Raw genomic sequence first — 24298 nt, forward strand, 5'->3', positions numbered from 1 at the left:
CCAGGTACTCCAGGTGTCCTTTTAGTCAATTATCTTCACTCGAAGAGCTCGGGGGGACAAATGAGTTCATCGTCCCAACAACGCAGGCAATGATGGGATGAAGTGACAATTCCCCATTGCTTTTAAGCAGCACGAACATTCATCTTTCATCTGCATCCTCTTTCGTCTTCATACTCTTTCGTCGTCATATTTTATCATCATATTTCATCCCCGTTATCTCTGATCCTTGTCATCTCGAATTCATCTGTTTACTTACCTTGATTATCCCACTATCGTTGTCATTGCTTCGTCCAATCATGGCGATGGTACTCGACCAAGTCCGCGTTTCTACGCGCCACACGCTTAACTGTGCCAATGAGGCGACACTTGCCGCCGTCGAGTCCCCTTTCAGCCTAGGGCCGATGGATCACATCGTCCCCTCTATGTTGACCATCGAAGCCATATTCGTCTACAGAACGTCGAAAACATTGCCAGACGATAACTTCCTCCTGGTCGAACGCTTAAAGCTGGCTGCATCCCACCTCCTCGACTACTACCCGCACCTCACTGGCCGTCTTCAGCAGAATCCAATCACCCAAGCTCCTGAGATAGGTAGCCTGGGCACTGGCGCTGAACTTTGGGAGGCAAAATGCACCAGGAGGCTCACAAGCATCGCGGTCTCTGCCCTCTCAGCCCGTATCCTAGTCTTCAACCTGCCTGATTCTGGTAATGCTCTTCTTCCAATCTTTCATTCGACAATGGGATCTGTCTCCCACAATCCTATCTTCGCCATCCAACACACGCGCTTCGGCTGTGGAGGGGTTGCACTGGGCATTCGTGTTCACCACCAAGTCTGTGATGCCACTGGGTTTATGCAGCTCGTGCGCGATCTCGCCGAGATCTACAAACAATTGCGCGACTCTTCTCCGCCAACACTTGTATCTCCCCCCGAGATTTTCTCACACTTCCGCGGAACGCAAAGCCTATCGGCTAACGAGAAGGAGAAAGCCCTTGCGTTCGACCCTCCGAACTTTTATCTTGACGAAACTACCATTGTTATGCCTGAGGTTTCAGAACCTCCCTCTGTATACACTTGTCCTCTCCGTTTTCATGGTCAAGACCTGATTCCACTCAAGATTGCTGCGACCGACCCCAACGCCAAGGAGCATATCTCGTTTACCAGATTCGAGCTCGTCTCAGCCTATCTGTACCAACGGATTTACCAAGCCAGGATTCAGGTTCTGCGTGACATGGGACTCACACCAGACCCCAACGTCCTACACTCACTTCGCGACTTTGGAACAACTATGGATATGCGTGACTCCACCCGTCTGAAGCTTCCTGCACGCTACTTTCCGAATGCCGTCTACTGCCCCTCCACTTCCGCCTCCCACGAATTGCTCGAAAACGGCGCCCTCTGGCAGGTTGCACAGGTTGTTCATGATGCGATTCACTCAGTCGATATGAATGAAGTCAAACAACAGTTCGAATGGATTGCCGCACAGCCCAACAAAAGCCACGCCAAGTTGAAGAAGATACTTCCACATGGTTGCCTCATTGCCACCCAGTGGACTAAGGGGAAGATATACGTTGGTGTTGACTTTGACACCACCGTCGATGGCAAACGTATTCCCCCTTCTCTAGTGTCCCCGGCTTTTAGTGAAGGTTACCGGGTCGATGGTTTGGCGATGATCTTGTCTACCGAGGAGGAGGTGCCTCGCCGTCAGAATAGACGTTCTTTGGCTCGTGTCAATATTCCGTACGCTGTTGATGTGAATTTGACTCTGGATCGGTCAGTGTGGGATGTTCTCAACAATGACCCCGACTTCCTCGCTCTCCATTCTTAATTTGTAATTCCCCACCAACCTTGCCTTGGCGCGAGTGACCCTGCTTGTGTTAATTTTTTGAAGAGGGCAAATTTTTGGGTATTTCTGGATCTATCATTTGGGATTTTTGTTTGGAAAAACACAAACAAAAAAGTTGAAAAAAGTGAAAATGATGAATAACTTGGGAGAAGCCCCCAAACACAACTCTGTACTTTACAAACAATGAATATAAATTGTTAGTGTACTAACCCGTGCTCCATACTCCCATATATTTGCAATATGGAACACGGTTTTGCCTTCGACAATAATATATTGATATACCCGCTAACGAGAGAAATCCGGGGTGTACTTGAGATTTGTTGGTAGGCATCGTCTCAGGTAGGACTCCCTAGGAATGTCATCATATGGCTTCTGAGTCAGCGAACTCTGGCCTATGATTGGCTCAAGCCAACGATCACGTGCCCCAACCCCGGTCGGGGATCCACCAGTCCCAGGCCCAGAACCATCGGAGCTACCATGGTCTTCGGTTGTTTTTGGGATCACCAATCCTTTAAATTTACTTCTTTCTTTTTGAAAACATTGAATGTTTCACAGAGTCTTGGAAATATCCAATTTGACCTAGTGTTTTAACGAATATTCAACATTGGAAATATCTCTGTTCTCCCCGCGTGTGATGTCATCGAGCTGCAGCGATGGAAGAACCACCGCGCCGACCTTCTACGCTTGAACGCAACCAGTCGACCCAGGATGGAGCGAAGGTCCAAGGTGGGAGCGACTCTACCTATATAATTCTTTGGCATTAAGCGCGTGCTAACTTTTTAAAGCTGATGGTCGCATTGAGATCGACCTAGACTCCAAAGTGGGCAGGGAAGTGTCAAAATTGATACCATTTCTGCGTAAGGAAGAGCATGTTGAACCACAACCAGAGCCTTCAGGTGATGCCGAATGTGGCCTCGAGCTCAATATTGTAATTCAAGTTGTTGGTAGTCGAGGCGACGTCCAACCTTTTGTCGCACTGGGCAACGAGCTTCAGCGCCATGGGCACCGCGTACGACTAGCCACACATGGCGTGTTTGAAAGCTTCGTGCGGGACTCCGGTCTAGAATTTTATTCTATTGGAGGAGATCCATCGGAGCTGATGGCATATATGGTGAAGAATCCGGGACTGATACCACAGATGAAGTCCGTCCAAGAGGGTGATATTCAACGCAAGCGTGTCATGGTAAGCCAAATTCTTCAGGGATGCTGGCAGTCTTGTATTGAGGATGACTTTGTGACCAAAACACCATTTGTGGCCGATGCCATTATCGCGAACCCTCCAAGCTTCGCCCATATTCACTGCGCTCAGGCGCTTGGCATCCCTCTACATATGATGTTTACCATGCCTTGGACCAGCACAAGATCATTTCCCCATCCCTTGGCAAACTTAAAATATTCAACCACAGAGCCGAAAATGGCTAATTATCTTTCGTACGGGATTGTCGAATGGCTGACATGGCAAGGGTAATAACCGGATTTCTGCTGATCCAGAATCCAATACGCTGACCTCATAATAGCCTGGGCGATGTTATTAATGATTGGAGAAAGTCTATAGACCTAGAACCTATATCAGCCACCGAAGGTCCCCGTTTGGCAGAGACTCTGAAGATACCCTTCACATATTGCTGGTCCCCTACATTGATGCCTAAACCAGCGGACTGGCTGGCACATCTCAATGTCTGTGGCTTCTTTTTCCGCTCTCCTCCGGACTTTACACCACCTCCAGACCTTGACGCATTTCTCCGCGCTGGGCCTCCGCCGGTGTATATCGGTTTCGGAAGCATTGTTATCGAGGACCCCCTAGCCATGACTGCCACACTCGTCAATGCAGTCAGATCCTGGGGTGGTCGTGCAATCATATCCCGTGGCTGGAGTAATCTCGGCGAAGCCCAATCGGACCATCAGATCTTTTATCTTGGAGATTGTCCGCATGAATGGCTATTCCAGAAGGTCGCTGCAGTTGTACACCATGGAGGAGCAGGGACTACAGCATGTGGTTTACGATTTGGAAGACCCTCTCTTATTGTACCATTCTTCGGAGAGTACGTTATCCCCTGGAAACCTTTCCAATTGCTCCGCTAACATGTCACAGTCAGCTATTTTGGGGAAATATGGTCGCGTCCCGCGGGATTGGACCAATGCCCATTCCACACAAGTCTTTGAACGCAGATAATCTAGCTGAAGCCATCCGCTTTTGCTTGCATCCTGATACCCTAGAAGCAGCTAGCAACCTTGCTCGCGAAATGAGCGAGGAAGATGGAGTTTCAGCAGCTGTTGCTTCTTTCCATCGCAACTTACCGATCGACAACATGAAATGCCAGTTTATCGATTCTGAGCCGGCTGTGTGGCAGTTGAAACAAAACGCAAGAGCACCTCTAAATTTGTCCAAAATGGCAGCGGGGATCTTGCTTGAAAATTCTCGCATTGATATAAAGGACCTCAAAGCGTGAGATCATACATCCCAACCATTCTATCTGCAAATATCTATGCTAACAAAAATGCTGAGCTAGATACGGGAGTAAACAGATTTTCATCCAGACTCGGCGATGGGATCCTATCACAGGCGGCACGTCGTCCTTACTAGGCATGTACAAGGATATCCTCACAGCATCAAGCGACGTCGTCATTCGGCCCTACAAAGAGTTCAGTCGTGCCCGTCAACAAAGCGAGCCCGAGCTCGTAGTCATCGAGACTACGAATCCCAAATCCGAGCGAAGTCCATCCGAAGGTATCTCACGTACTTCCACAGCCAACGGAATAGACGAAGACTGGAGAGTTGCGGGAAAGGCAGTGGGGGGATCTGCTAAAAGCGTGGGGAGGATCATAGCCTACTACTACAAGGGCGTTCTGGTAGACATACCTGGAGCAGTCAATGAAGGCCTGAGAGCCGTCCCTAGGCTTTATGGCGAGGAAGTCAAAGACTACGACAACATCCGGGACTTCAAGTCTGGAGTGGCTGCGGCTTCAGATAACTTTACGCATGGGTTTTCACATGGGCTCACGGATATCTTCCGACAGCCCTACGAGGGTGGCCAGAAAGACGGCATTAAGGGTGCAATCAAAGGATTCGTGAAAGGGCCTATTGGCATGGGGACAAAGGCTGCATCAGGTTTGTCACGCACTTTATCCCTACGAGACTAGCGGGATTATGCTAATTTTGACCGTCTCTAGGTGCTTTGGGCTTAGTAGCGTATCCGGGTCAGGGCTTGGCCAAAAGCTTACATTCGGCTATACATTCCAAAACTCGGAAGCAGCTTGTCAAAGCACGATTGACAGAGTCTGAATATTTGGCTAGACAATCGGCCAAGGCCCAATCAAGCTGCCCCGATGTCATTGAGGCATTTGAAGCTCAACAACGGTAGCCTGGGAATACTCCCAGCTCAACGAATTCGGAAAGAGTAAGTTCCCAATGATGAAAATAGTGGAGAGGATTAGGAATATCATCAATTTCATGAATATAGACCCAAGTTGTACAATCAACCCCATTTTCCTAGCCCCGCATAGTTCGGTCTCCCCTGCGATAGGTTGCATCGTAGCAACTCCGATGACGCCTTATCTATACCATGCTTACTGTTTTTCTTGCTTTTCGCATTGCCTCTGTATTTACTTTTTTCATATTCTTGGAGTTCAAATCGCATCATCGGCCTTGAAACTACTGTTCGACCACTAATCATCATGTCATCCAACTCCGATGCGAAGTCCTTCCCCCGCCCAACGGCGGGGTATACCCAACCATTCTGGCGCACGCAATCAGACCCTCTCGATAACCATCAAACGACTCCAGACCTGCCAGAGGAAACTGATATCTTAATTATAGGCGGCGGTTATGTCGGAGCATCGGCCGCTTATCGCTTGCTTGCAGAGAACCCGCAAAATCCAACCCCCCGGGTGGTGTTAGTTGAGGCCCGGGAGCTGTGTTCTGGTGCCACCGGGCGCAATGGTAAGGCTTACCTATCACCTAAAATATAGGGGTAGAATTCCAGCTCACTCCATTTTTTTTTTGCTTAGGTGGTCATTTGAGACCAGATATCTATTATGCAACGGCCTTGTTCGCCAAGCGCTATGGTATCGAAGCAGCATCAGAGATCGTGCGGTTTGAACTCTCACACATGAAGATCATAGAGGATCTGGTCCGTAAAGAGAACATCGATTGTGACCTCACTTTCACCCGCTCTTATGACATGTATCTCGATGAAAATCAACTGAAGAAGGTGAAAACCTTGTACGATTCGTTGGTTGAGCAGGGACTGGATTTCATGGATGATGTTAAATACCTATCTGAGGCCGAGACCCGAGATGTAAGTTGAAATGAGCTTTGTGGATAGTATGTCCATCTTCGAGATTTTTCTGACGATATTTGCATTAAGATTGCATATGTTCGAGACGCCAAAGGAGGCTTCAGTTTCCCGACAGGTCATCTCTGGCCTTACAAACTCGTCGCCCATCTCATTCGTGTTGCCGTTTCCCACGGCCTGAACTTGCAAACCAATACACCGGTATCTGCAATCGGAGAAACTCCAAACGCAGATGGATTTTGGCCGGTAACCACCAGCCGTGGTGTCATTAGCGCGCGCAAGATTATCCTCGCTACGAACGCATACACCAGCGCTTTGGCCCCGGAATATTCTAAGGCTATTATTCCCTGCAAGGGAGTCTGTAGCCACATTGCTGCGGCACCTGGTGCACCCCACCAGGAGCTGCCTGGTACTTATTGTACTCGATCCGGTCCGGGGGCGTGCGTTTATCAAATTTCTCGGAATGACGGGTCGCTCATTGTCGGTGGGGCGGCGCATCTTTATAATGATGATCGGGAGGAGTGGTATAATAATTCCGATGATGGGAAGTTGATTAAGGTTGCTGCGGATTACCTTGATGGGTATATGCAGCGCACGTTCCTTGGCTGGGAGGATAGTAAGGCGGAGATCAAACATATCTGGGCTGGTGGTATGTGCAATTCCTTTAGGGGATAGTTTTTTTTTTTTTTTTTTTTTTTTTTTTGCTAACCACCAGTCATTCATAGTCATGGGATACAGTGCAGACTCGTTGCCTCATGTTGGCAGTATCCCGGGTAAACCAGGTCAGTTTATCGCAGCTGGATTCCATGGTCATGGTATGCCCGTGGCATTCTTGTCTGGTAAGGCTGTTGCAGATATGGTGCAGAGCTCGGTTCCGTTTGAGGAAACTGGTTTACCCAGATTGTACAAGACGTCACTTGCTAGACTGGATCCTGTTTATGATGATATCCTAGGCTAGGTATGTCTGGATAGGTCGCTCTCTTTTCCTTACATCAATGATTTAAGCTAATGAGGAATAGCATATCATCTGCACCTATTTCTTTCTTTGTGCCATCCAGATAAAGAACTTGGTATCGGCTGTTCGACCTTCCGAGAGAGGTTTCAATGTTGTCTAGTAGAAAGCTTTTGGATCCACTTCCGAGAGAAACCCAGCTAATATCGCGTTCAGATCCTGAGTCCGCTGGGAGGTGGGTCAGAGTCTACTCTGGGACTTATCCAACCTATACTTTCTATCAGGATTGAACAGCGTATTCATATCATTTATACGGTCTTCCATTTCAAGTACACCGTCCCTATTGGGTTACAATCTCACTTAATTTGGCAGTAGTACATTCAAACAGATTGCTTTCACAATGGAGCCCAAAACTAGCCCCCGAGGTCGAAAACATGGCTCCACTTTATCTCTGCACTTACCCAAGTTACCCACTACTGTCTTGGCTTTTGTATTTCGGAATACCGGCACAATCTGCTGGGAGTGAGGGGGCATTGGCCAGACAACCACTACCGGGGTATGTATGTTCCACCATCCATGGCCCACCCTGTCCTAACAGCGTCAGATTAGAAGATGGCTTTAATTGTAGAAAGTACATACCTAAATTCTGAGGGGCGGCCTTCCTGCATTAAGACTTTTGAGTTTTAACCATGAAGACACAAAAGAGAGATATCGCAAGTTGAACTACGGAGCAGGTATATCACAGATATTATAGTTCAAAAGCCATACAATTATAAGAACGTCAATCATTACTGGGACCCACATATAAACAGCTGCACACTTCCCCTTCCGCACCTAGCATCCAGAAGCCAAGTTTTCATCCGGATCATCTAATCTTGCGAAGCCCAATCGGAACCTCATCATCGACTTTATGCTGAGGTGCCTCCTCATTCCAGCCCACATTTCGGGCGGAAGCCCTTTGCCGCAAAAAGCGATACTTCTGCAAAAGCCTTCTATAGAAGAACAGCAAGGCAATTCCAAGAGCCAATCCAGCCACCGAGCCAACCACAATACCCGCAATAGCTCCTCCTGAAAGACCAGAGCTTTTTTCGCCCGTGGTACCTGTGTTCTTCGTTGCGCCCGATGCTGCAGTAGTAGCAGTAGCCCCAATTGTGGCCGTGGTTGTGGTAGTAGCATCCGTAAACTCGTCTGATGTCACATTGAAACAAGGGACTTGGTAGGTGAACTTGCTCGCCGGAATGTACGTTACGTCCGCACATGCGTAGTAGGTTTCGTTTTTATCGGTATCAAAGTCCGAGGTGTATTTGATCTGGAAGGTAGCATTCATTCCCTCTTCTATGTCGATAGATGGGTTGGGAACAGAGTAACATTCGTGTCCTGGCTCAATCTCGGAAAGAGTGGAACCATTAATGAAGGCCTCAAAGTCGTCATTCGTGGTCGGATCTAAGCGAGGGTTAGTCTGGATAGATAATAAGGATGGAGCTGGCTTACTGCTTTTGTGAGAGATCGCAACCTGCACATTCCATGACTCGTCTTGAAGTACAAGTGCAAGCTTGCCGTTGACTAAAGTGTCCTGTCAGTGTATTTGACTTTTTCGGGTTGTGGATAGATATGATCCATACTCAGTGGAAAGTTTGTTCGATTCACGGCCCCGGTTGATGAGCCACAAGGTGCATTGTTGTCATATGCTGCACCCCAGAGACGATCGGGTGGCCACATGAAGGCAGCCGGGCCCATCTCTGTGCTTGCTTCGTCGCCGTGAGCACATAGTCCACCAACCACAGAAAGAGCAATCAGTGTGATGTAGTTCCTCATAATTATGTTGAGAGACTTAATCTACTTAAGGGTATGATGAGGAAGATGCTGAGAAAGGTCTTGAAGGAAAATATGGAAAACCGAGACATCGGCGTTTATAAACTTCAAGTCACCATCGACCTCGCTTGCAGACTACAACCGATATGAGGGACAGTCTCGAGTGGATGCGTATCGGGCTAAGCCGACCTCCACTGCCAAGGTTTCAATAACTGCCAAGCACGTGGCGACCAAAGTTCCCTAGATGTCATGGCCGGGAATGCTTTCACCGAAGTTGGACCACTGTTAGGGACCTATTGGGGTCGAGTCACGAGTCACTAGCTTAGGTACAAATTATGGTTCGATGGCTTGCCAATGCAGGGAATTAATTTATTGATGCCGAGGAACCCGCGGATAAAGACTGTAGAGAGAAAAACTCAGGATCTAGATCAGATTAGATCAATCAGATAAGATGAGTGGGTCTCCCAAGGCTGTTTTGGTTGCTTTTAGTTGGTTCGCTTCAACGTTTTAACCCGACATCGAGGGTTCATTTGAGACATGGCCATAACGGGAAACCTCACCCGAAAATTTCCCAATTCTTGGAGGTCTCATACCACCTTGGACAGCTCTTGCTCCGAAATGAGCATTTAGCCAAGACATTGTGTTTTCTTGGGGAGCAGGCACGGGTGAATAAGTAGACACTGAACTGCCGTCAGTTTTGGTGTCTACATCATCAGTCTTTACAATTCTAAATATCCATCTCCATATTATTTCATTCGTTAATACCATCATGCATCTTGTCCATGTTGCTGCTTTTGCCTGCGCTGTAATCAGTGCCAGCGCATTCGAATTCCCTGACTTTGTCCCTCTGCACCGGCGCCAGGATCCCGGCACTCCTGCGTACGAATGCCATGCCAACTGCGGTATGTTACATATTCCCCAATCCTGCAATTCATGACAAAAACTGACAAATCAGGTGGCATAATTACCGCCAGTCGTACTGACGGATACTGTGATGCCAATGACTTTAAGACCGAGTTGACCGATTGTTTGAACTGTGCCGTTGAATTCGACATTTGGAAGTATTACGGCGGCTCTGTGTCCAAGGCTGCCACTGCTTGTGGATTGGATGCCACCCCGGTCGAAGCGTCTTCCACCTCGACCAAAGCGTCCTCTACGTCAACTGAAGCATCTGCTACCTCAACCGAAGAGTCTTCTACTGCTACTGAGGAGAGCGTCAATTCCGTGGCAACTGATCCGGTGACCTCTACTGGTACTACGGTCGCTTCAACTTCCGTGAGCCCCCCGCGTGTTTCTGGTTCTTCTCGCCCATCGTCATTGATTCCTTCGGCAACACCTGCTGGAAGCTCGGTTGGTTTCTCTTCTACTTACTGATGGGCTAATAGCTAACTTGGAGTAGACTGCTAGCACCCCTTCCTCCTCTCCCGTCTACACTGGTGGTGCTACGATTAATGCGGGTAGTGGACTGGTATCTGGCGCTTTTGCTGGTTGTCTTATTGCAGTCTTTATGTAAACTAAGTTGTACAGTGTTCCTTAATGGAAGGATGGAGGGTGTAATACTGTTGACGGTAGCATTGCCGCTTAGTTAGTCACCTTGTCTATGGAAACGGGGTGTAAGTTCAAACAGTAACTAGATTAATACACTTAAGTGCTTTACAGAATCGGCTCACTGCGTAGTCGGAAATCGTTAGTCCTATCTTCCTGTCGCTAGTAATATTCCATCACATTCCCCCAGGCATCCGAATACGATCTTACCGAAACAGTTGATGGCGGGTGCCATTTCATTCATCATCAGCTCTACCAAGTAGGATGTAAACTGCAAAAAATCATGCATTCGACGGGGCTACAACGTCGAGATATGAGTTATACGGTCATAGTAGGCTGATGGTCAACCAATGCACATTTTATACGACGAATTGCTCAACTATTTGATGAGCTAAATTCCATTATTCATAGGGGGCTTTATACGGGACATAGTATTACACAAAGGCTCGAACAGAGATCCATGGATTGATGATTTAAGATCACCGAAGTATAAAAGGCCTCCCCACCTTTTAAGTAGTGAACAAGAAACTCCGGTACTCAATGCGAGAATGGAACCTCGTTGTTCTCTCCCATCCGGATGCCCTCTGCCGTAGCCTCGTCCAAATCCTCAACGGGAAGACCAAGCAATTCATTATCCAGGCCCCGCCTAGACTCATAGTCCCCATCCCCACTGGTGAAGAACATCCGACTGTACAGCATCTTGGTAAACATATTCCAGTTGTGCACCTTCATGCCCTCTTGTCCTTCTTTGAACCGCTCCGCAACAGAATCCTGCGTGATAGTCCAGTCCGCATCCTTGGTCTTGGTTACGCGCTTGACGCTCTCAAACATCTCACGTTGGGTCAATCGGAAGCTTGACACATACACAGAATGATTTCGGAACTGGGACAGTGTGGGGGACTGGTCGTTCTCATCCTCGGGTAGTTCCTTCAAACTCAACAATTTCGCAATGGCCCGACCGGTCTGCGGCCAAGTGCTCGTGTTTATGGGCACATCGCCCCCATCATAGAGGGTGAGGCTGCGCTTGAGGAAATCAAACCCAAATCGGTCAGGTCCACCGCCCAAGCTAAATTCGTACCAGAAGTTGCAGACGAGGAACAGGTAGGAGCTGACGCCAAGGGGCGTGATTTCGGCAACGACGCGGTCGCGGTTGGGGGTTAGAAGGCTATCGTCACAAAGGGAGTCGTTAGCGGCATCATGCCCGTACCAGTTCGGTTCGATATACGGCACCCCGGCCTTAGCAGCGGCGCGGATGAGCTTGATCATGGTGTCGGGTGGGGCCATGACGTTCATAGTTATTAGCAGGACTTGTTGACCACGGAGGACCTCCACGAGCGCCGTGTCATCGTCACTGGCGTAATCGACGCGAGCAATTTGGACGCCTTCGGGCATTCCGTTGGTGCTGATGGGGCGAGTGATGGCGGTCACGATATGCTTGCCGTTTTTGAGAAGTTGGTCGATGAGATGTTTCCCAACTGATCCGCCGGCCTAAAGCTTTGATTATTAGCGATCTCAATACTAATATCAAGTGGATTGACCACTGGGTGAAGTGATCGACGTACCCCGATAATCGCGACATTTTCGATGCGGTTGGTGAAGCCCTCGGGTTGATCCTTGGCGTATCCGACGGCCATCGTTCGTGGTCGTTTTGCACCTTATATATCAAATGTCTGAAAATGAGATATGATCTTACAATTGAATAAATTCCGTGTACGGGGTGGCCTTATAGTAAAGAGAGCGAATATGGTCGAGGCACACCCCGGTATAAGCGCATATACAAAAGAAACGGAGTTAAGAATTTTGGTTAACGGATCAGGCACGGAGATAAGCTATGTATCTCTATTAGGATTTTCCTTTAATCTTCTAAGACGAACTAGGCGAAGTTGTTTGATTGCAGCCGGAATAAACCCCGTCTTATTTCCGACTCGTCTTTTAGGGTCCAACTTGAACTTAACCCCCCCCGTAGACAACCCTATTAGATTGCGAACACGATTAAGAACTGAACGGCATATTAGAACCAAGCGTTCCTCTAAATGAATTGAGTTGCACCATTACGGAGAACGCCAGGATTGTAAGTCAGTACTTAACAGCCCGCCACTTACCATAGTCATCATTTAACCGTGATGGTCCTAGTGTCACTGTTCCAACAGGTTCACATTAGAGCGTCCAACAAGCACGCAAGAACCGTATCGCAGCCTCCCTAACAAATCTCCATATTGCCATTAGACCCAGCGAGTTTCTCCCACATTTCAACCCTAGTGTAAGATAAATGTTGATTGCGGGGAGCAAAAGATGATATTCTAGATTGATCAAATATAGTTCAACTCGAATTCTACTTCAAAATGGTCTAGCACTCACCATAATCAAAAATACGACTGAAACACTGAAGTACGAATAATAGATACCATAACTAAAATGACACCATATTATATCGCTCAGTGTGACGCCAATATACTACCTACTTGTGACTATCCGCTAGGAAGGTCTCAGCCCAGTTTGGACTACGTTGGATGCGGATATTACCTCTCAACAATACTCCGGTACATAGCCTTTGTCTTGCATGCGTTGTGACCTTGGTTGTCCAACCCGGCCCCTACCCAAGTCGATACATCGTCATGAAACTCTCTCATCACTCCTCGTATTTAGTGGGTTAAGCCCTGAGTCCCAAATTTAACCCACAGCCAAACCAAACTGCCCCTTGCCATCAGTGGTCTTGAATTGCCACGGCTTCCCTTCGTACTTTTGTCGCTTTTTCACGGTCACGGGGAATCTCCCCTCAACTGGACCCATATTTGATGTGGTCGCCGAGTTCACCCTCAGTGGTGCATGCCAGAGCCGATCGACTGGAGCAATGTCATATCGCAGGGCGATCATGGCCACTAGTGCCAAGATCTCACTTGTAGAAAAGTGGCGCCCAGGACAGATTGTTGGAGAGACGCCGAATGCCATGAACCCGCCAGTACGCCGGGGACCCTTTTTTTTGTCGCCATTATCATCGATTGTTGTAGTGGATCTCAAAAATCTTCGTCCGTCAAACTCATCAGCCGAAGTCCCCCAAGCACTCTGATGTCGGCCTAATTGTTTGGCCGGCATGAATAGCATGGCTCCGGATCTAAGAAAGTAATTGTCCGCCAAAACAACATCTTGTGTCACGAAGCGGATCGTTACCATTGTTGTTCTGATCCGTAAAACCTCCTGGTACATTGAGAGAAGAAGTGGGCAATCATCGCGAAGGTACCCCAAATCAATGATATGTGTGCCGTCGGGAGCAATATCGAGGGCGTTTTGCTCTACCTCTCCCCGTATCTCCTCGAGCAGCTTCGGTCTCGAGAAAAGCTCAAAATGAACCCAGAATGCCGCAGGAACGGTATTTGTCAGTAATCCTACAATCAGGGGCACCTCCGCATATGCTATTTCTTTGTGAGTAAGTCCAGCCCTTAGGAATGATCTGTACCGCATGGCTAGGAGGTCGGAGCCATCTTCATAACCTGTGAGATCGAAGTAATCTTTGAACGCAGCACACAAACACTTGCGTGCCTTCCAGGTTTTGGGGGCAATCAGCCATGGCACAATGTTGGTCAGTAGTAGCGCCACATTTCGTTCGAGTTCCCTGTCCAGGTATTTGAGAAATTTCATAGCCAAATATAGGTCTGGTAAACTCACCAGAATGTGTCTTCAACGTGCCGATTTTGAAATGGGTTCAAATTACCGTATGTAACATTGGTACTAACAATGGTAATGGCATGCCGAAGCCATGCGTTCAAATCAATAGTTTCGTAGTTGCCCATGTCGTCAATGAGAGGTAGTAGCTGTTGAAGCATTTGCCGGTTCATTCTGTCAAGGGATTTCCCAGCAAGGACAGGTGTTGTATCATGCACGATTCTGGAAAGTAGGCTGGGACCACGACTTTGATCACACAAATGGACGAGTTTCTCCCGTGGGGTTTGACACATACGCTTGTGCGTGAACTTAAATAACGGTTCCAGTGTAATGACTGTAGGGTGCTTTTGGACAGCCCGCATGATGGCAGGTGAGGATGTCACGAACAGCTTGAAGGAGAATATGTTGACTGCAAATATTGAGTGCTCTGGATGTTTTTCACTGCCGCATATGCATGCTGCGTTAGTTTAGATTGTCCATATGATAAGATAGATAACTCGCCATAATATGCTAAAATATTTTGGGCCATGTTGGATGAGCCCCATCAGATGGCCCACAAGTGGGATGTTGCTCGATACCGACGGAGGCTCGTGGCTTTGGTTGTGCATCATTGTATACCATGCGGATAGAACCACGACTATCACCACACCAATAATTACCACAATCTGAAGACCTAGCATGATTAAGATAGCTCAAGGAGTCTGAGTCGAGCAGAAGTTGGGGAATTGCTATGGATGCAGAAAGCACGGTTGAGAATTGGTGAGGGATAATCCAAATGTTCCAAAGGAGCCTTGCACACTTAAAAGCTTTGAAGTGTCCCAAATAGGTAGTCGCTGGCCGAATGATGTTCCACAAAACAGGGAAAGTACCTGTTTTCGACTGAGAACTAATATTCCCATTGATAGTGCTTCATTTATTTTTATGTGAAATTTCTTACTCGGAACCGTGGACGAAATAGAGTCTGCTAGGTTCATTCGTACTACCTACTAATGGAATCCCGAATACAGAGCTAACTCGTTAAAATTTTCCATTTCTGAGAGGAAATATCTCCGTCGGCTCGGATATTTGATCCCGCTACATATATTCTCAGTCGCAATTAAGCCATAGCTCCCTGGCCCTGATGGATCGAACGAAATTGGAAACTAAGTCGAGACCCGATGGCGGCCATGTACTCCGCCTCGTCAGGATGTCAAGTACTTGTATTTGACGCATGCGAAGAATAAATCTGCTGCGTTGTTTAATAAACTCGAACTAGAAGCTGAGATAATCACTTCAAATCTTGGAGGTCTGGCTCTCGGCGCTGAACCAAATCGGTGGATTCCTTTTTCAAAGAAAGATCCCTCTCAATTGAAGTTTGCCTCCAAGGCCTTAAGCTTTCGAGGGGGATGCTCCAGTTGTCGGCTTAAGGTCTGTAATTCGATTTATCAGGTGTCAGTTCTTCACCAGAGGCAGGCAACTTGCAACTTGCACAGTAAGTAGACACGGATAGGAACAAGTGACTGTAAATATTGACCTATTTCAGAAGCCTACTTGAGGAGTGTATCATGAAATCCGAAGCCCTACCCCAGGCTAAGGGCCTTTTGGTTCGTTTTCATATGTCTGAAGTCAACTATTTTCATTTTCCAACTCCGTGGTATCCTGCCCTTTCAATCCCAGTACCGTACACCCATTTCCATCATCCTACCAAGCCAAGGAACGAGTATAGTTCGTAGAAGGGAGATGACCAGCGCCTCGTTTCCGCTTCGACTACAGAAATATCCCAGATCCGCAACGCAGCGATGGAAACCTGCAAAACGAAGAGATATGCATATCTTTAAAGTATGTTTGCCAGATCCAGACGCCATCGATACTGACGCACACCCGGGTATATTTCGCTTTGATACTATTTACATAACAAACAGGCCAAGGCATCAGACCATCGCAATTCAACCTATACAACCGGCTGTTCAAGCGCAGCCTGCTCTGCCAAAGCCTTTAATGATCTCTTTTCTTTTTCAATGCCATTCCGTCGCTGAGCCGTGTCACACAGCTCCAGATTCCCACATTCACAGTCCCCATCCCTGAGCCATCGATAAGTGATACTCCACCGCTTCCCGCGCGGCCTCACCGTCCCATCCGGGAGGGTATCATTCTTCCGCTTCCTAATACCATGCGTCCAATGCAGCCTCGAGTCACCGCTCATTTTCATCATGCTTCGCGGGGTCAAATCGACCTCGATGCGTTCCTCGCCCCGGCGGAATATCATCATCGCCGGCGCACCAAGAGATAACGCGTAGAGTTGGTCATACGGTTTGTGTGCATCTACATGGGGTGGGATGCCCGCGCCTGGAGGATAGTATTGCAGACAGACCTGGTCTGGAGGTCGGTCCTCGGTTGTCGGGATGAGAGGCTTGAGCCATGCTGGGAATTCCTTGTATGGAATCTCGGGATCTATCCCGAATGTTTTATAGTCGAAACTGTAGCCGTAATGGAGTGATATCCGGCCAGGGCGGTCGGGCCATTCTAGCTCGTTGGTAAAGACAGAGATCAGTCGTTGCTCGTGTTCGGCATCGATGAAGTCTTCTTGCCAGAAAATACCGTATGGCTCGGTAGACAACTCGTGAAAATTGCTCCGATCTGCCATTATCCTTTTGGATCCTGTCTTGAATCTGAAAGGTGGGATTAAAGTGCGTAGAAGCTTTGCGCGCGATAACCTTCAAACTCTGATTTTCTGAATTGGTGTATTAATTACCGGTATCAATACGAAACTTCTTAAATAATTCGCACAATGGTTTTCGAAATGTTTCATCGATAAGGGTTTTATACTGTATTGCAAAATTACCATCATCATAAAAATGCCTGGGGTGATTCGTTTGTTCGGCTTCAAGAGGATTCACGCCAAATATGCATGTTTTCTCCAAAGTCCATATAATCAGAACTGCCGCATACCGCTTTAGTAAGAATTTTCTAATTTTTTCAATCCAATTTAGTCTAACATCTAACATTGTGCTGAATCTGTCGGCATTGGCGTTGTGCCTGCGCCATTGGGAACGCTGATTCCGGTAAAATGACGATGAGGCAATCCATAAGAGCGTTAATAACAAGCTCGGTCGCTATTTCAGCCCAATATCCAGGTTTAAGAACCCCGATATTCGTTCTCACCTCCCCTGAGCCTATACTGCAACTTCCTGCTCCAATCGATAGCGGGAATAGTAGGATCCGGTAACGAAGGGGCTTCTTAAGCGTGATTTTCCCAGTAACTCGACATATTTTGTACCCAAATCCCTATATTTTGTCAAACTGTTAGGCACATCCTACTCCATTCGAGTATCGACTCACGTTTAGGCGGCTGAGCCCAACTTTGGACAAAAATGGTTGTACTTTCGCGTGACGATTCTCGTCTGTGCATCTGAAAAAGTTGTTCATCTCAATCTCCATATGGATGCATGCGAATGCCCATGTCGATAATTCCTTCAACCTCAGCACAGCTTCCTCGTCGAGTATTGCCTTTGACATTATCGTCTGAAGATTGGTATTATAAGAGCTAGGGCGGCCTAGGTATCCAATTGTTCCTTTTTGAAGGTAAAGAATGGGCCGGCTATATATAGTATGGGTGATTATTATCACTGGTGGTGTAATTATAGCGCTTAACCTGCGGGCTAAATATGCAAGATGTTATTATTGAGAGGTGATTATGATCGGAATAGGTAAGAGAGGGAACAAACAAGTTGTGGGGGAAACTTATTAAATACCAGGACCCCGGAATGTCCCGATCTCATGCATCATGCGACTTCTCGCCTGATATCACCCATAATATATATACTAGTTCAAAAATACAACAATAGTATTTCTAGCATAATAGTTGACAATATACTATGATCACTTGTCATTGGCTCCAGCGCTCCAGCTTATGGGGTATTTCAATTGGCTCAGGCTTTCTGCAGTAACTACATATAGCAATCTATCTATCTAGACTTGAGACATTGCAACATCACATGGGTACCCACACCAAGCCATCTAAATGCCCCATGTCAGTTTTAGAATTGAGGAATCCTCCTTACTCGATTGCGGTCGTGTCTACCCCGAGAGCGATGTATCCCACCATACCCTTTGGTCATATCGTTGCCGTCAATAGGAACGATAGAGATGATCGGGTTGTAACCATTTGCAGTGTCTTCGCTAAAGACGCTGCCGGCAGCATTGGTGGTGCGGTTAATCTCTGTATGTGAGGCATAGGGCTCCAAAGCCATGATCCTTTCCTCAAGCTCCTCTTCAAAGTATACCTGACCGGTGCTGACTGTGTTACCGTAGGTGATGGTGCCATTTCCACAGATGGTCCAGTCGGTGTAAACTTGCACATGAATGTGGATCGCTCTTCCAATGTAAAATCCTGTGCAAAAATGTCAGGTATTAGTGACAGCCAGATTAAGCAATTTATTTAATACCAGGTTTATATGCAAAGGGTGAGCCCATGTGATGCAGCGGGTGGAGCTTAGCTGGGAAAATGGTCTTCATTTCCACCACGCCGTTGACGTCAGTCAGCCACATTCCACGCAAGAAAGTGGTGTCGTCGGTGCGGAGGTCCGTGACACCAATTTCGAAATCAGTGATGTTGAGTTGTGGCCGCGCTCCCAAGCCCTCCGTCAGGATATGACCGAGGATTAGCCCGGCGTCCCCCTGTCATTCTGGATGACATCGTAATAAGGTGCTTCGGTCTGGATCTGCACGGTGGTGTTACCGCGGGAACGTTTACCGAAAGTATTCCGCTTCCAGCGTTTGTCATTTAAACGTGCAATGTGGTTGGCACAGCGTTTGGAAAGCCCATCTCGGCGAGCGACTTCCTTTTTAAAAATGTGAGCGTGAAGCCCGGGATGGGCGAGGGCCACAATTGCAAGACTGGCCACGGCCAAAAGCTTGGAAAAATGCATGATCAGGGGAGAGCCAAGGCCAGAGATGCAAGATGAATCGACTGTTGATCTTCTACATAGCTTGTAGATAGATCTATATATACTGGGGTTTCTAGCCGCGTAATAACCATGCGTAACCCCCCCCCCCCCCCCCCCCACGGGACAATTAGGAGACAATTAGACTTGGCATAAATTGGCACGTTTTCAAATTGACACAAGGTTGTTTGACGAGCCAAGCCTGCATTGTGGACCCACGGACAGGCTTATACAACATCCGCCTGTTCCTTCACTGTTTTCACATGGTAATTGGAGTATATTTGTAATTGAAGCGTCGTAACACGCTATGCAAGATTCCTGAGGGCCACCCAGCGGATCTTTACAACCTTTTATCAACACATGGGTCAAACAGACAGCATCAGTAACCGTGCGAAACGCCCAACCACCCATTCCTGGTGCTGGTCCTACAAACATACTTTGTCACCGGACCTTCCTTACTCCCACAGACGGGGCAGGTAGGTGGCTAGCCATTATCCGGTACATATTGCAGTGGGGAGACAGGCTCTCCACTACGCATTGCGCTCTCTTCTATTTTGGATTTATATGAAATTGTTATGTAAGCCTTGGATTGTGAGGTTACAAGAAGTAGATAGACACAGATTGAGAATACACACTCCTACGCCTCTCTGAATCCACTTCTTGGGTAGTGCACAAGGGTTCCTTTACATGCAAAGTTTATTATGAAGCCAAACTAAGAGTGCTGAATCGACCCGCCTTAGGGCATACTGCCTTGAGCGTTCCTCTCTTCAATATGTATATATTGATCTACTCCGATATCGTAACGCAAGCCTGAGCACTCAATAGGCACAAGTACTGCTATTTGCATTACCGTCTACTAAATTCTATCACATGGAAGAGAGTTCAATTTAAGTCCAAAAACACCGGAATCGAAATATCATACAAGGAACTCCGTTGGGACGTTGGGAGTTGAAGCTCAACTCGGAATTCCGGCTGTGGGGCGGTTGAACCAGAACAAGCATCTACTATTTAAAGAAGGTAAATGTATCTTCCGGAATATATTCCAATTATTCACGAATTCAAAATCATGTACGACATCATCCTTTTCGGAGCAACTGGGTTTACTGGAAAGCTGTGTGCACACTTCATCGCGCAAAATTATCCTTCAACCACCCAATGGTGCATTGCAGGGAGGTCACTGTCTCGTCTAGAGGCTGTGGTAAATGAATTAAAAGAACTCTTCCCAAATCGAGTGCCGCCAGGTATGACACCACCGTTGATTGGTATGATCTCGATCGGATCTGACATCCACAAAGATATTGAGATCATAGAGCTCGATCCTTCAAGCCTCAACCCTCTGGTACTGCGAACAAGGGTGGTAATCAATGGGATCGGACCATTCCATCGTTTTTCCACTCCAATTGTGGCAGCATGTGCTACGCTCGGCACGCACTATGTCGACTTGTAGGCCATCCTCTGCGTTATTTCAACGATTACTCAAGCTCACCATTGGAAGTACGACGGAGATTCCGTGGATTCATGAAGTGATTGAAAGCTATGGCGAAGTTGCTCGACAGAGCGGGTCACTAGTTAGTGCAAATGATATCCATGGATCAAAAATAGCTCGGAGCTGACACTGGGCAGCTGATACCCGGCTTGTCGACATCAACCCCATCGGATATTATGGCATGGCTAATTGCAAGCAAAACCCAAGAGGCCTACTCTACCGGAACAGGTGTGATCATTAGTTCCGGAAAGCTTGAGTATGATCATCCCCTAGTCTCCTTGGGAAGTTGGCTGATTCGTCATTCCCAGTATCAAGGCCATGAGCGCTGGCTCTCTGAACACCGTCCTTGACACGTTCGAGACATATGGCTCTGGTTGGTACCTATTTGGTGACTCGTCGATATTGTCTCCCCCACTTCACCGAAAACTACAGAAGGCACCCTGGGCCGCACGTATGCTTGGTTATCGACACACACAAGAGCTGGGTTCTCTGGCGACATCCTTCACAGGCCCAGGAAACCAGGCCGTTGTTTACCGCAGTGCCTCTTATAAACCCGATCTTTACGGACCCGACTTTTACTTTGAAGAGTATCTCCCAGCGAATGGTGTACTATCCGCTATTTCTGTGCATTTCCTCACCAAAGCTTTTCTCGTTCTCTTATCCATTCCTTTCATCCGTTGGGTCACGCGAAAACTCGCAGCAGGCATGGATTCGGCTCCTGACATAAACCAGCTGCGACATGTGGAGCGGGCAGAGTTCCATGCTGTTGGAAGCGAGAGTGGAGGGGCGAAACCTAGAGTTTGGGCATCCTTTGCACGGGAAGGGGCGTTGTATGAGCTCACTGCGCTTGTTACCTGTGTCGGAGCGAGAGTACTGCTTGATCACAAGATTAATGCCGACAAGGCGGGAAAGGACGCTCATGGACATGGGGGAGTGGTCACACCATCATTTTTGGGGATGAAATATGTGGATGGGTTGAAAGATGCTGGAATCAAGATTGAAGTTGGGTTGTTGTAAAGGAAGCCTCGAAGTTACTGGGTACTTACGTTTGTGTTGTCTGTATTTGTTCCTTAGGCATCGAGCTTTCATTTCTGTTTTCGGTCCACTGTGCATACGGAAGGTTAGTTTCCATAGAATTTCCAGTTGCACCTTCCCTTTCTATGCCAAGTTACCCATCAGATAAGCTTACTCAAAAGCCTAAAATCCCATTCTTAGCCTTGATTGTCAGGCTCCTCGTCAAATAGTTAACTAACAACGGCTTATTCAATTCCAAAGTTGTTTTCTAATACAATTTATTTCCCATCCATTTTACCATTTTCTTCTTTGCTTTGTTTGGTATTTCGCTTAATCAATAGTCTAATTTGGCTTTCAAATATCGTGGTTCTTATCTTCTCTCAACTCGGAGTCTACCTAGAATACCTGACAACCCGAAACTCCGAGTACCGGTAAGTGCATAGCGAGGACTTGGTTACTACCGCATGGTCTATTTCAGGTCTGTTTACATACAACTGGAACGACCATATCATCTGATTCAACCATAGATCTACTAAATGGTATATCTTTCACTATGTCACGCAAAGCCCATGATATTAGCTCCGAGCATCTGTTGGTAAGCAATCATTGGCATACTGTCCCAAACAGACTTCTCACACACGAAAATAGATCACAGGTGTCACTAGTTATATTGGGTTCAAGACGATCACAATTGCCCTGGCAAGAGGATATCGCGTTCGCGCTGTCGTCCGAAGCGAGCGCAATATCAGTGAACTGAAAGAAAAGAGTACGATCATCGCACAGAGTCTTGATCAAGAGCAACTCAGGTTCGTTGTTATTCCACAATTTCTTGAAACAGATGCAATTTTCAAGTCTCTCGAGGGAATACCTGTCATCATTCACCTTGCATCACCGTTAGCAATTGAGGTAATGCATACGTTACGGGCCGGGAGTTTCTTGCAGCTTACACACCTTTCGACAGACCGATGATTATGATGTTGGAATTGTGAAGCCAGCCATCTCTATGGTGACTACCGTTTTGGAAGCAGCCACTCGCGTGACATCAATTCGCCGCGTAATCTTAACATCTTCATGTATGCAATTCCTCGCCCTCATTTTGACCCAGGAGCTAAATTTTTCCACAGGTGTCACCTTAATTCCATTTGTATGGAATATCAACCCTGACAGCCAGCGATTGTATATAGGTCAGTCTTCTACACCATCCATTCATAGCTACATGTCAACTTATAATTATTTTCGATTTTTCAGCGGAGGATGTGAATACCAGTGTTACTGGTCGTTCCTCGACTGCACTGGAAGCTTATTGGGCATCCAAAGCTCTTGCAAGGGTTGCAACAAAAGCGTTTGTTAACCACGCGCGTCCGAAATTCGATTTTGTCAATCTCTTGCCTTCGGTGGTAATTGGATCGGACGCCCGCCTGGACGCAGATCCAACCGCAACGGTCGACAGCCTCCTCCAGGGGACGTGGGCAGCAGTTCTTGCCCCCGCGCTGACTTCCTCGCTCAACTCTTCATTCCCCTATGTTGGAACGCCAGTTCATGTTGCCGATGTTGCGCGCGCACATGTCGATTCGGTAGACGATGTTTGGTCCCTGGAAACTCTGAGTATATTCTCTCTTCAGATACGCCAAATGGAGTAATCTTGGATAGGGATGTTCAAGACGTCTGTAGGAAGTCCTTTCCGGAAGACGTGGCGAGTAAAAGGCTCCCGCTCGAAGGGTCTTTGGCGGCAATAAAATGGAGGCTGAATGCCTGGCAGACTGAGGAAACATTTTGGGTGGCAATTTACTGGTTTTGAGGAGACTGTGAGACAGCTTCTTTCGCAGTATTTGTATCTTGAAGCCAGATCATTAAAGTTATCCTAAAGTGGTATAATGGGTTATATCGAGGATCTTTAAGTGCAGACAGAACAAGGGGTACAATAAATAGAAAATGAACCACTTAGTGCTTAAGTTTTTATTGTTGCGAATTATTGAATAAAGATTAAATTGTGCACTCCGTGTTATGTTATTAACCACCCCGAGTACTAAGATATGCAGTATTCAACTAGGTGATGGGCTATGCTTTTAACGTGGCATGACGATAAGAGTATATGAATATATATTTTTACCATTGTGGAAAGTTTGATGCGCAAGCATTTACTTTGGAAGATACACAGCCTCCACGTTGTTCCCGTCCAAATCAATTACAAAAGCTGAGTAGTACGGCTGCCGACTCATTTCTTTCCTGATCCCTGGCCCTCCATTGTCTCGACCGCCATGTTGCCTGAAATAGGGTTAGCCTCTGGCGATATACAATGCAACTAGTCTGTGATATTCAAGTGGTGGGTCCGACTTACAACGCCAGCTGGTAGAATTGATCCACAGCTTCGCGGCCTGATTTGCGAAGATTAGCAAGTCTTCAGAAGTTCAATGTTGGACATGCTCACTTGGGGCATCAAATGCGATGTGAGTTGGCAGAGGTTCTTTGTCTTCGGGCAGCCTTTTGAGCCAGAAATAAGGATAGTCACTGCCGTAGCCGATGAGAGCGTCGTTTTTTACACGAATCATCTCGGTATACCCGATCGGCTGCAGAATGGCACGATAAAATGACCGCAGTGGGGCATACTTGGCAGCAGAGCCCCAAAAGAAAATATGATTGATTGTCATTTTCTTCAAGATTGACTGATAACTCACTGAGAGTTCACCTAGGGTTTACTTGCGTGGGTGCATGGACTTATATGTCACTTCTAAACCTTAGTTATATCGGATATCGGACCCCACTCAACC

General features: G+C 47.2%; 12 protein-coding genes across 12 annotated transcripts; 6 read left to right on the forward strand and 6 right to left on the reverse strand.

Annotated features, from left to right (window-relative positions):
* Window positions 1–296: 296 nt before the first annotated feature.
* On the forward strand, window positions 297–1826 carry N7537_008748 (uncharacterized protein; the record flags this gene model as incomplete). The annotated part of the gene is made up of 1 exon (XM_056899802.1): window positions 297–1826. The coding sequence occupies one exon, from the start codon at window positions 297–299 to the stop codon at window positions 1824–1826; it is 1530 nt and encodes a 509-aa protein (XP_056751878.1).
* Window positions 1827–2497: 671 nt separating this feature from the next.
* Window positions 2498–5206, forward strand: N7537_008749 (glycosyltransferase; the record flags this gene model as incomplete). The annotated part of the gene is made up of 6 exons (XM_056899803.1): window positions 2498–2570; window positions 2630–3308; window positions 3362–3886; window positions 3937–4290; window positions 4355–4953; window positions 5016–5206. The coding sequence occupies 6 exons, from the start codon at window positions 2498–2500 to the stop codon at window positions 5204–5206; spliced, it is 2421 nt and encodes an 806-aa protein (XP_056751879.1).
* Window positions 5207–5519: 313 nt separating this feature from the next.
* On the forward strand, window positions 5520–7097 carry N7537_008750 (NAD(P)/FAD-dependent oxidoreductase; the record flags this gene model as incomplete). The annotated part of the gene is made up of 4 exons (XM_056899804.1): window positions 5520–5784; window positions 5853–6142; window positions 6212–6788; window positions 6865–7097. 4 exons carry the CDS (start codon window positions 5520–5522, stop codon window positions 7095–7097), a joined length of 1365 nt encoding a protein of 454 aa, XP_056751880.1.
* Window positions 7098–7956: 859 nt separating this feature from the next.
* Window positions 7957–8906, reverse strand: N7537_008751 (uncharacterized protein; the record flags this gene model as incomplete). The annotated part of the gene is made up of 3 exons (XM_056899805.1): window positions 7957–8534; window positions 8583–8654; window positions 8714–8906. 3 exons carry the CDS (start codon window positions 8904–8906, stop codon window positions 7957–7959), a joined length of 843 nt encoding a protein of 280 aa, XP_056751881.1.
* A 766-nt stretch (window positions 8907–9672) lies between these two features.
* Window positions 9673–10416, forward strand: N7537_008752 (uncharacterized protein; the record flags this gene model as incomplete). Its single annotated transcript, XM_056899806.1, has 3 exons — window positions 9673–9805; window positions 9859–10253; window positions 10303–10416. 3 exons carry the CDS (start codon window positions 9673–9675, stop codon window positions 10414–10416), a joined length of 642 nt encoding a protein of 213 aa, XP_056751882.1.
* Window positions 10417–10985: 569 nt separating this feature from the next.
* Window positions 10986–12082, reverse strand: N7537_008753 (uncharacterized protein; the record flags this gene model as incomplete). Its single annotated transcript, XM_056899807.1, has 2 exons — window positions 10986–11936; window positions 12011–12082. The coding sequence occupies 2 exons, from the start codon at window positions 12080–12082 to the stop codon at window positions 10986–10988; spliced, it is 1023 nt and encodes a 340-aa protein (XP_056751883.1).
* Window positions 12083–13118: 1036 nt separating this feature from the next.
* On the reverse strand, window positions 13119–14470 carry N7537_008754 (cytochrome P450; the record flags this gene model as incomplete). Its single annotated transcript, XM_056899808.1, has 2 exons — window positions 13119–14058; window positions 14112–14470. 2 exons carry the CDS (start codon window positions 14468–14470, stop codon window positions 13119–13121), a joined length of 1299 nt encoding a protein of 432 aa, XP_056751884.1.
* A 1568-nt stretch (window positions 14471–16038) lies between these two features.
* Window positions 16039–16731, reverse strand: N7537_008755 (uncharacterized protein; the record flags this gene model as incomplete). Its single annotated transcript, XM_056899809.1, has 1 exon — window positions 16039–16731. The coding sequence occupies one exon, from the start codon at window positions 16729–16731 to the stop codon at window positions 16039–16041; it is 693 nt and encodes a 230-aa protein (XP_056751885.1).
* Window positions 16732–18016: 1285 nt separating this feature from the next.
* On the reverse strand, window positions 18017–19015 carry N7537_008756 (Intradiol ring-cleavage dioxygenase core; the record flags this gene model as incomplete). The annotated part of the gene is given in 4 exon segments (XM_056899810.1): window positions 18017–18034; window positions 18149–18477; window positions 18533–18764; window positions 18782–19015. The coding sequence occupies 4 exon segments, from the start codon at window positions 19013–19015 to the stop codon at window positions 18017–18019; spliced, it is 813 nt and encodes a 270-aa protein (XP_056751886.1).
* A 1677-nt stretch (window positions 19016–20692) lies between these two features.
* Window positions 20693–21533, forward strand: N7537_008757 (uncharacterized protein; the record flags this gene model as incomplete). The annotated part of the gene is made up of 2 exons (XM_056899811.1): window positions 20693–20772; window positions 20825–21533. The coding sequence occupies 2 exons, from the start codon at window positions 20693–20695 to the stop codon at window positions 21531–21533; spliced, it is 789 nt and encodes a 262-aa protein (XP_056751887.1).
* Window positions 21534–22083: 550 nt separating this feature from the next.
* On the forward strand, window positions 22084–23328 carry N7537_008758 (uncharacterized protein; the record flags this gene model as incomplete). The annotated part of the gene is given in 6 exon segments (XM_056899812.1): window positions 22084–22125; window positions 22179–22436; window positions 22492–22603; window positions 22655–22714; window positions 22779–23135; window positions 23153–23328. The coding sequence occupies 6 exon segments, from the start codon at window positions 22084–22086 to the stop codon at window positions 23326–23328; spliced, it is 1005 nt and encodes a 334-aa protein (XP_056751888.1).
* A 340-nt stretch (window positions 23329–23668) lies between these two features.
* N7537_008759 (VOC family protein) lies at window positions 23669–24178 on the reverse strand (the record flags this gene model as incomplete). The annotated part of the gene is made up of 3 exons (XM_056899813.1): window positions 23669–23795; window positions 23869–23905; window positions 23959–24178. 3 exons carry the CDS (start codon window positions 24176–24178, stop codon window positions 23669–23671), a joined length of 384 nt encoding a protein of 127 aa, XP_056751889.1.
* Window positions 24179–24298: the final 120 nt, after the last annotated feature.

This window comes from Penicillium hordei, assembly GCF_028827395.1.
Source record: "Penicillium hordei strain IBT 12815 chromosome Unknown utg000004l_segment0_segment0, whole genome shotgun sequence".
Lineage (NCBI taxonomy): Eukaryota > Fungi > Ascomycota > Eurotiomycetes > Eurotiales > Aspergillaceae > Penicillium > Penicillium hordei.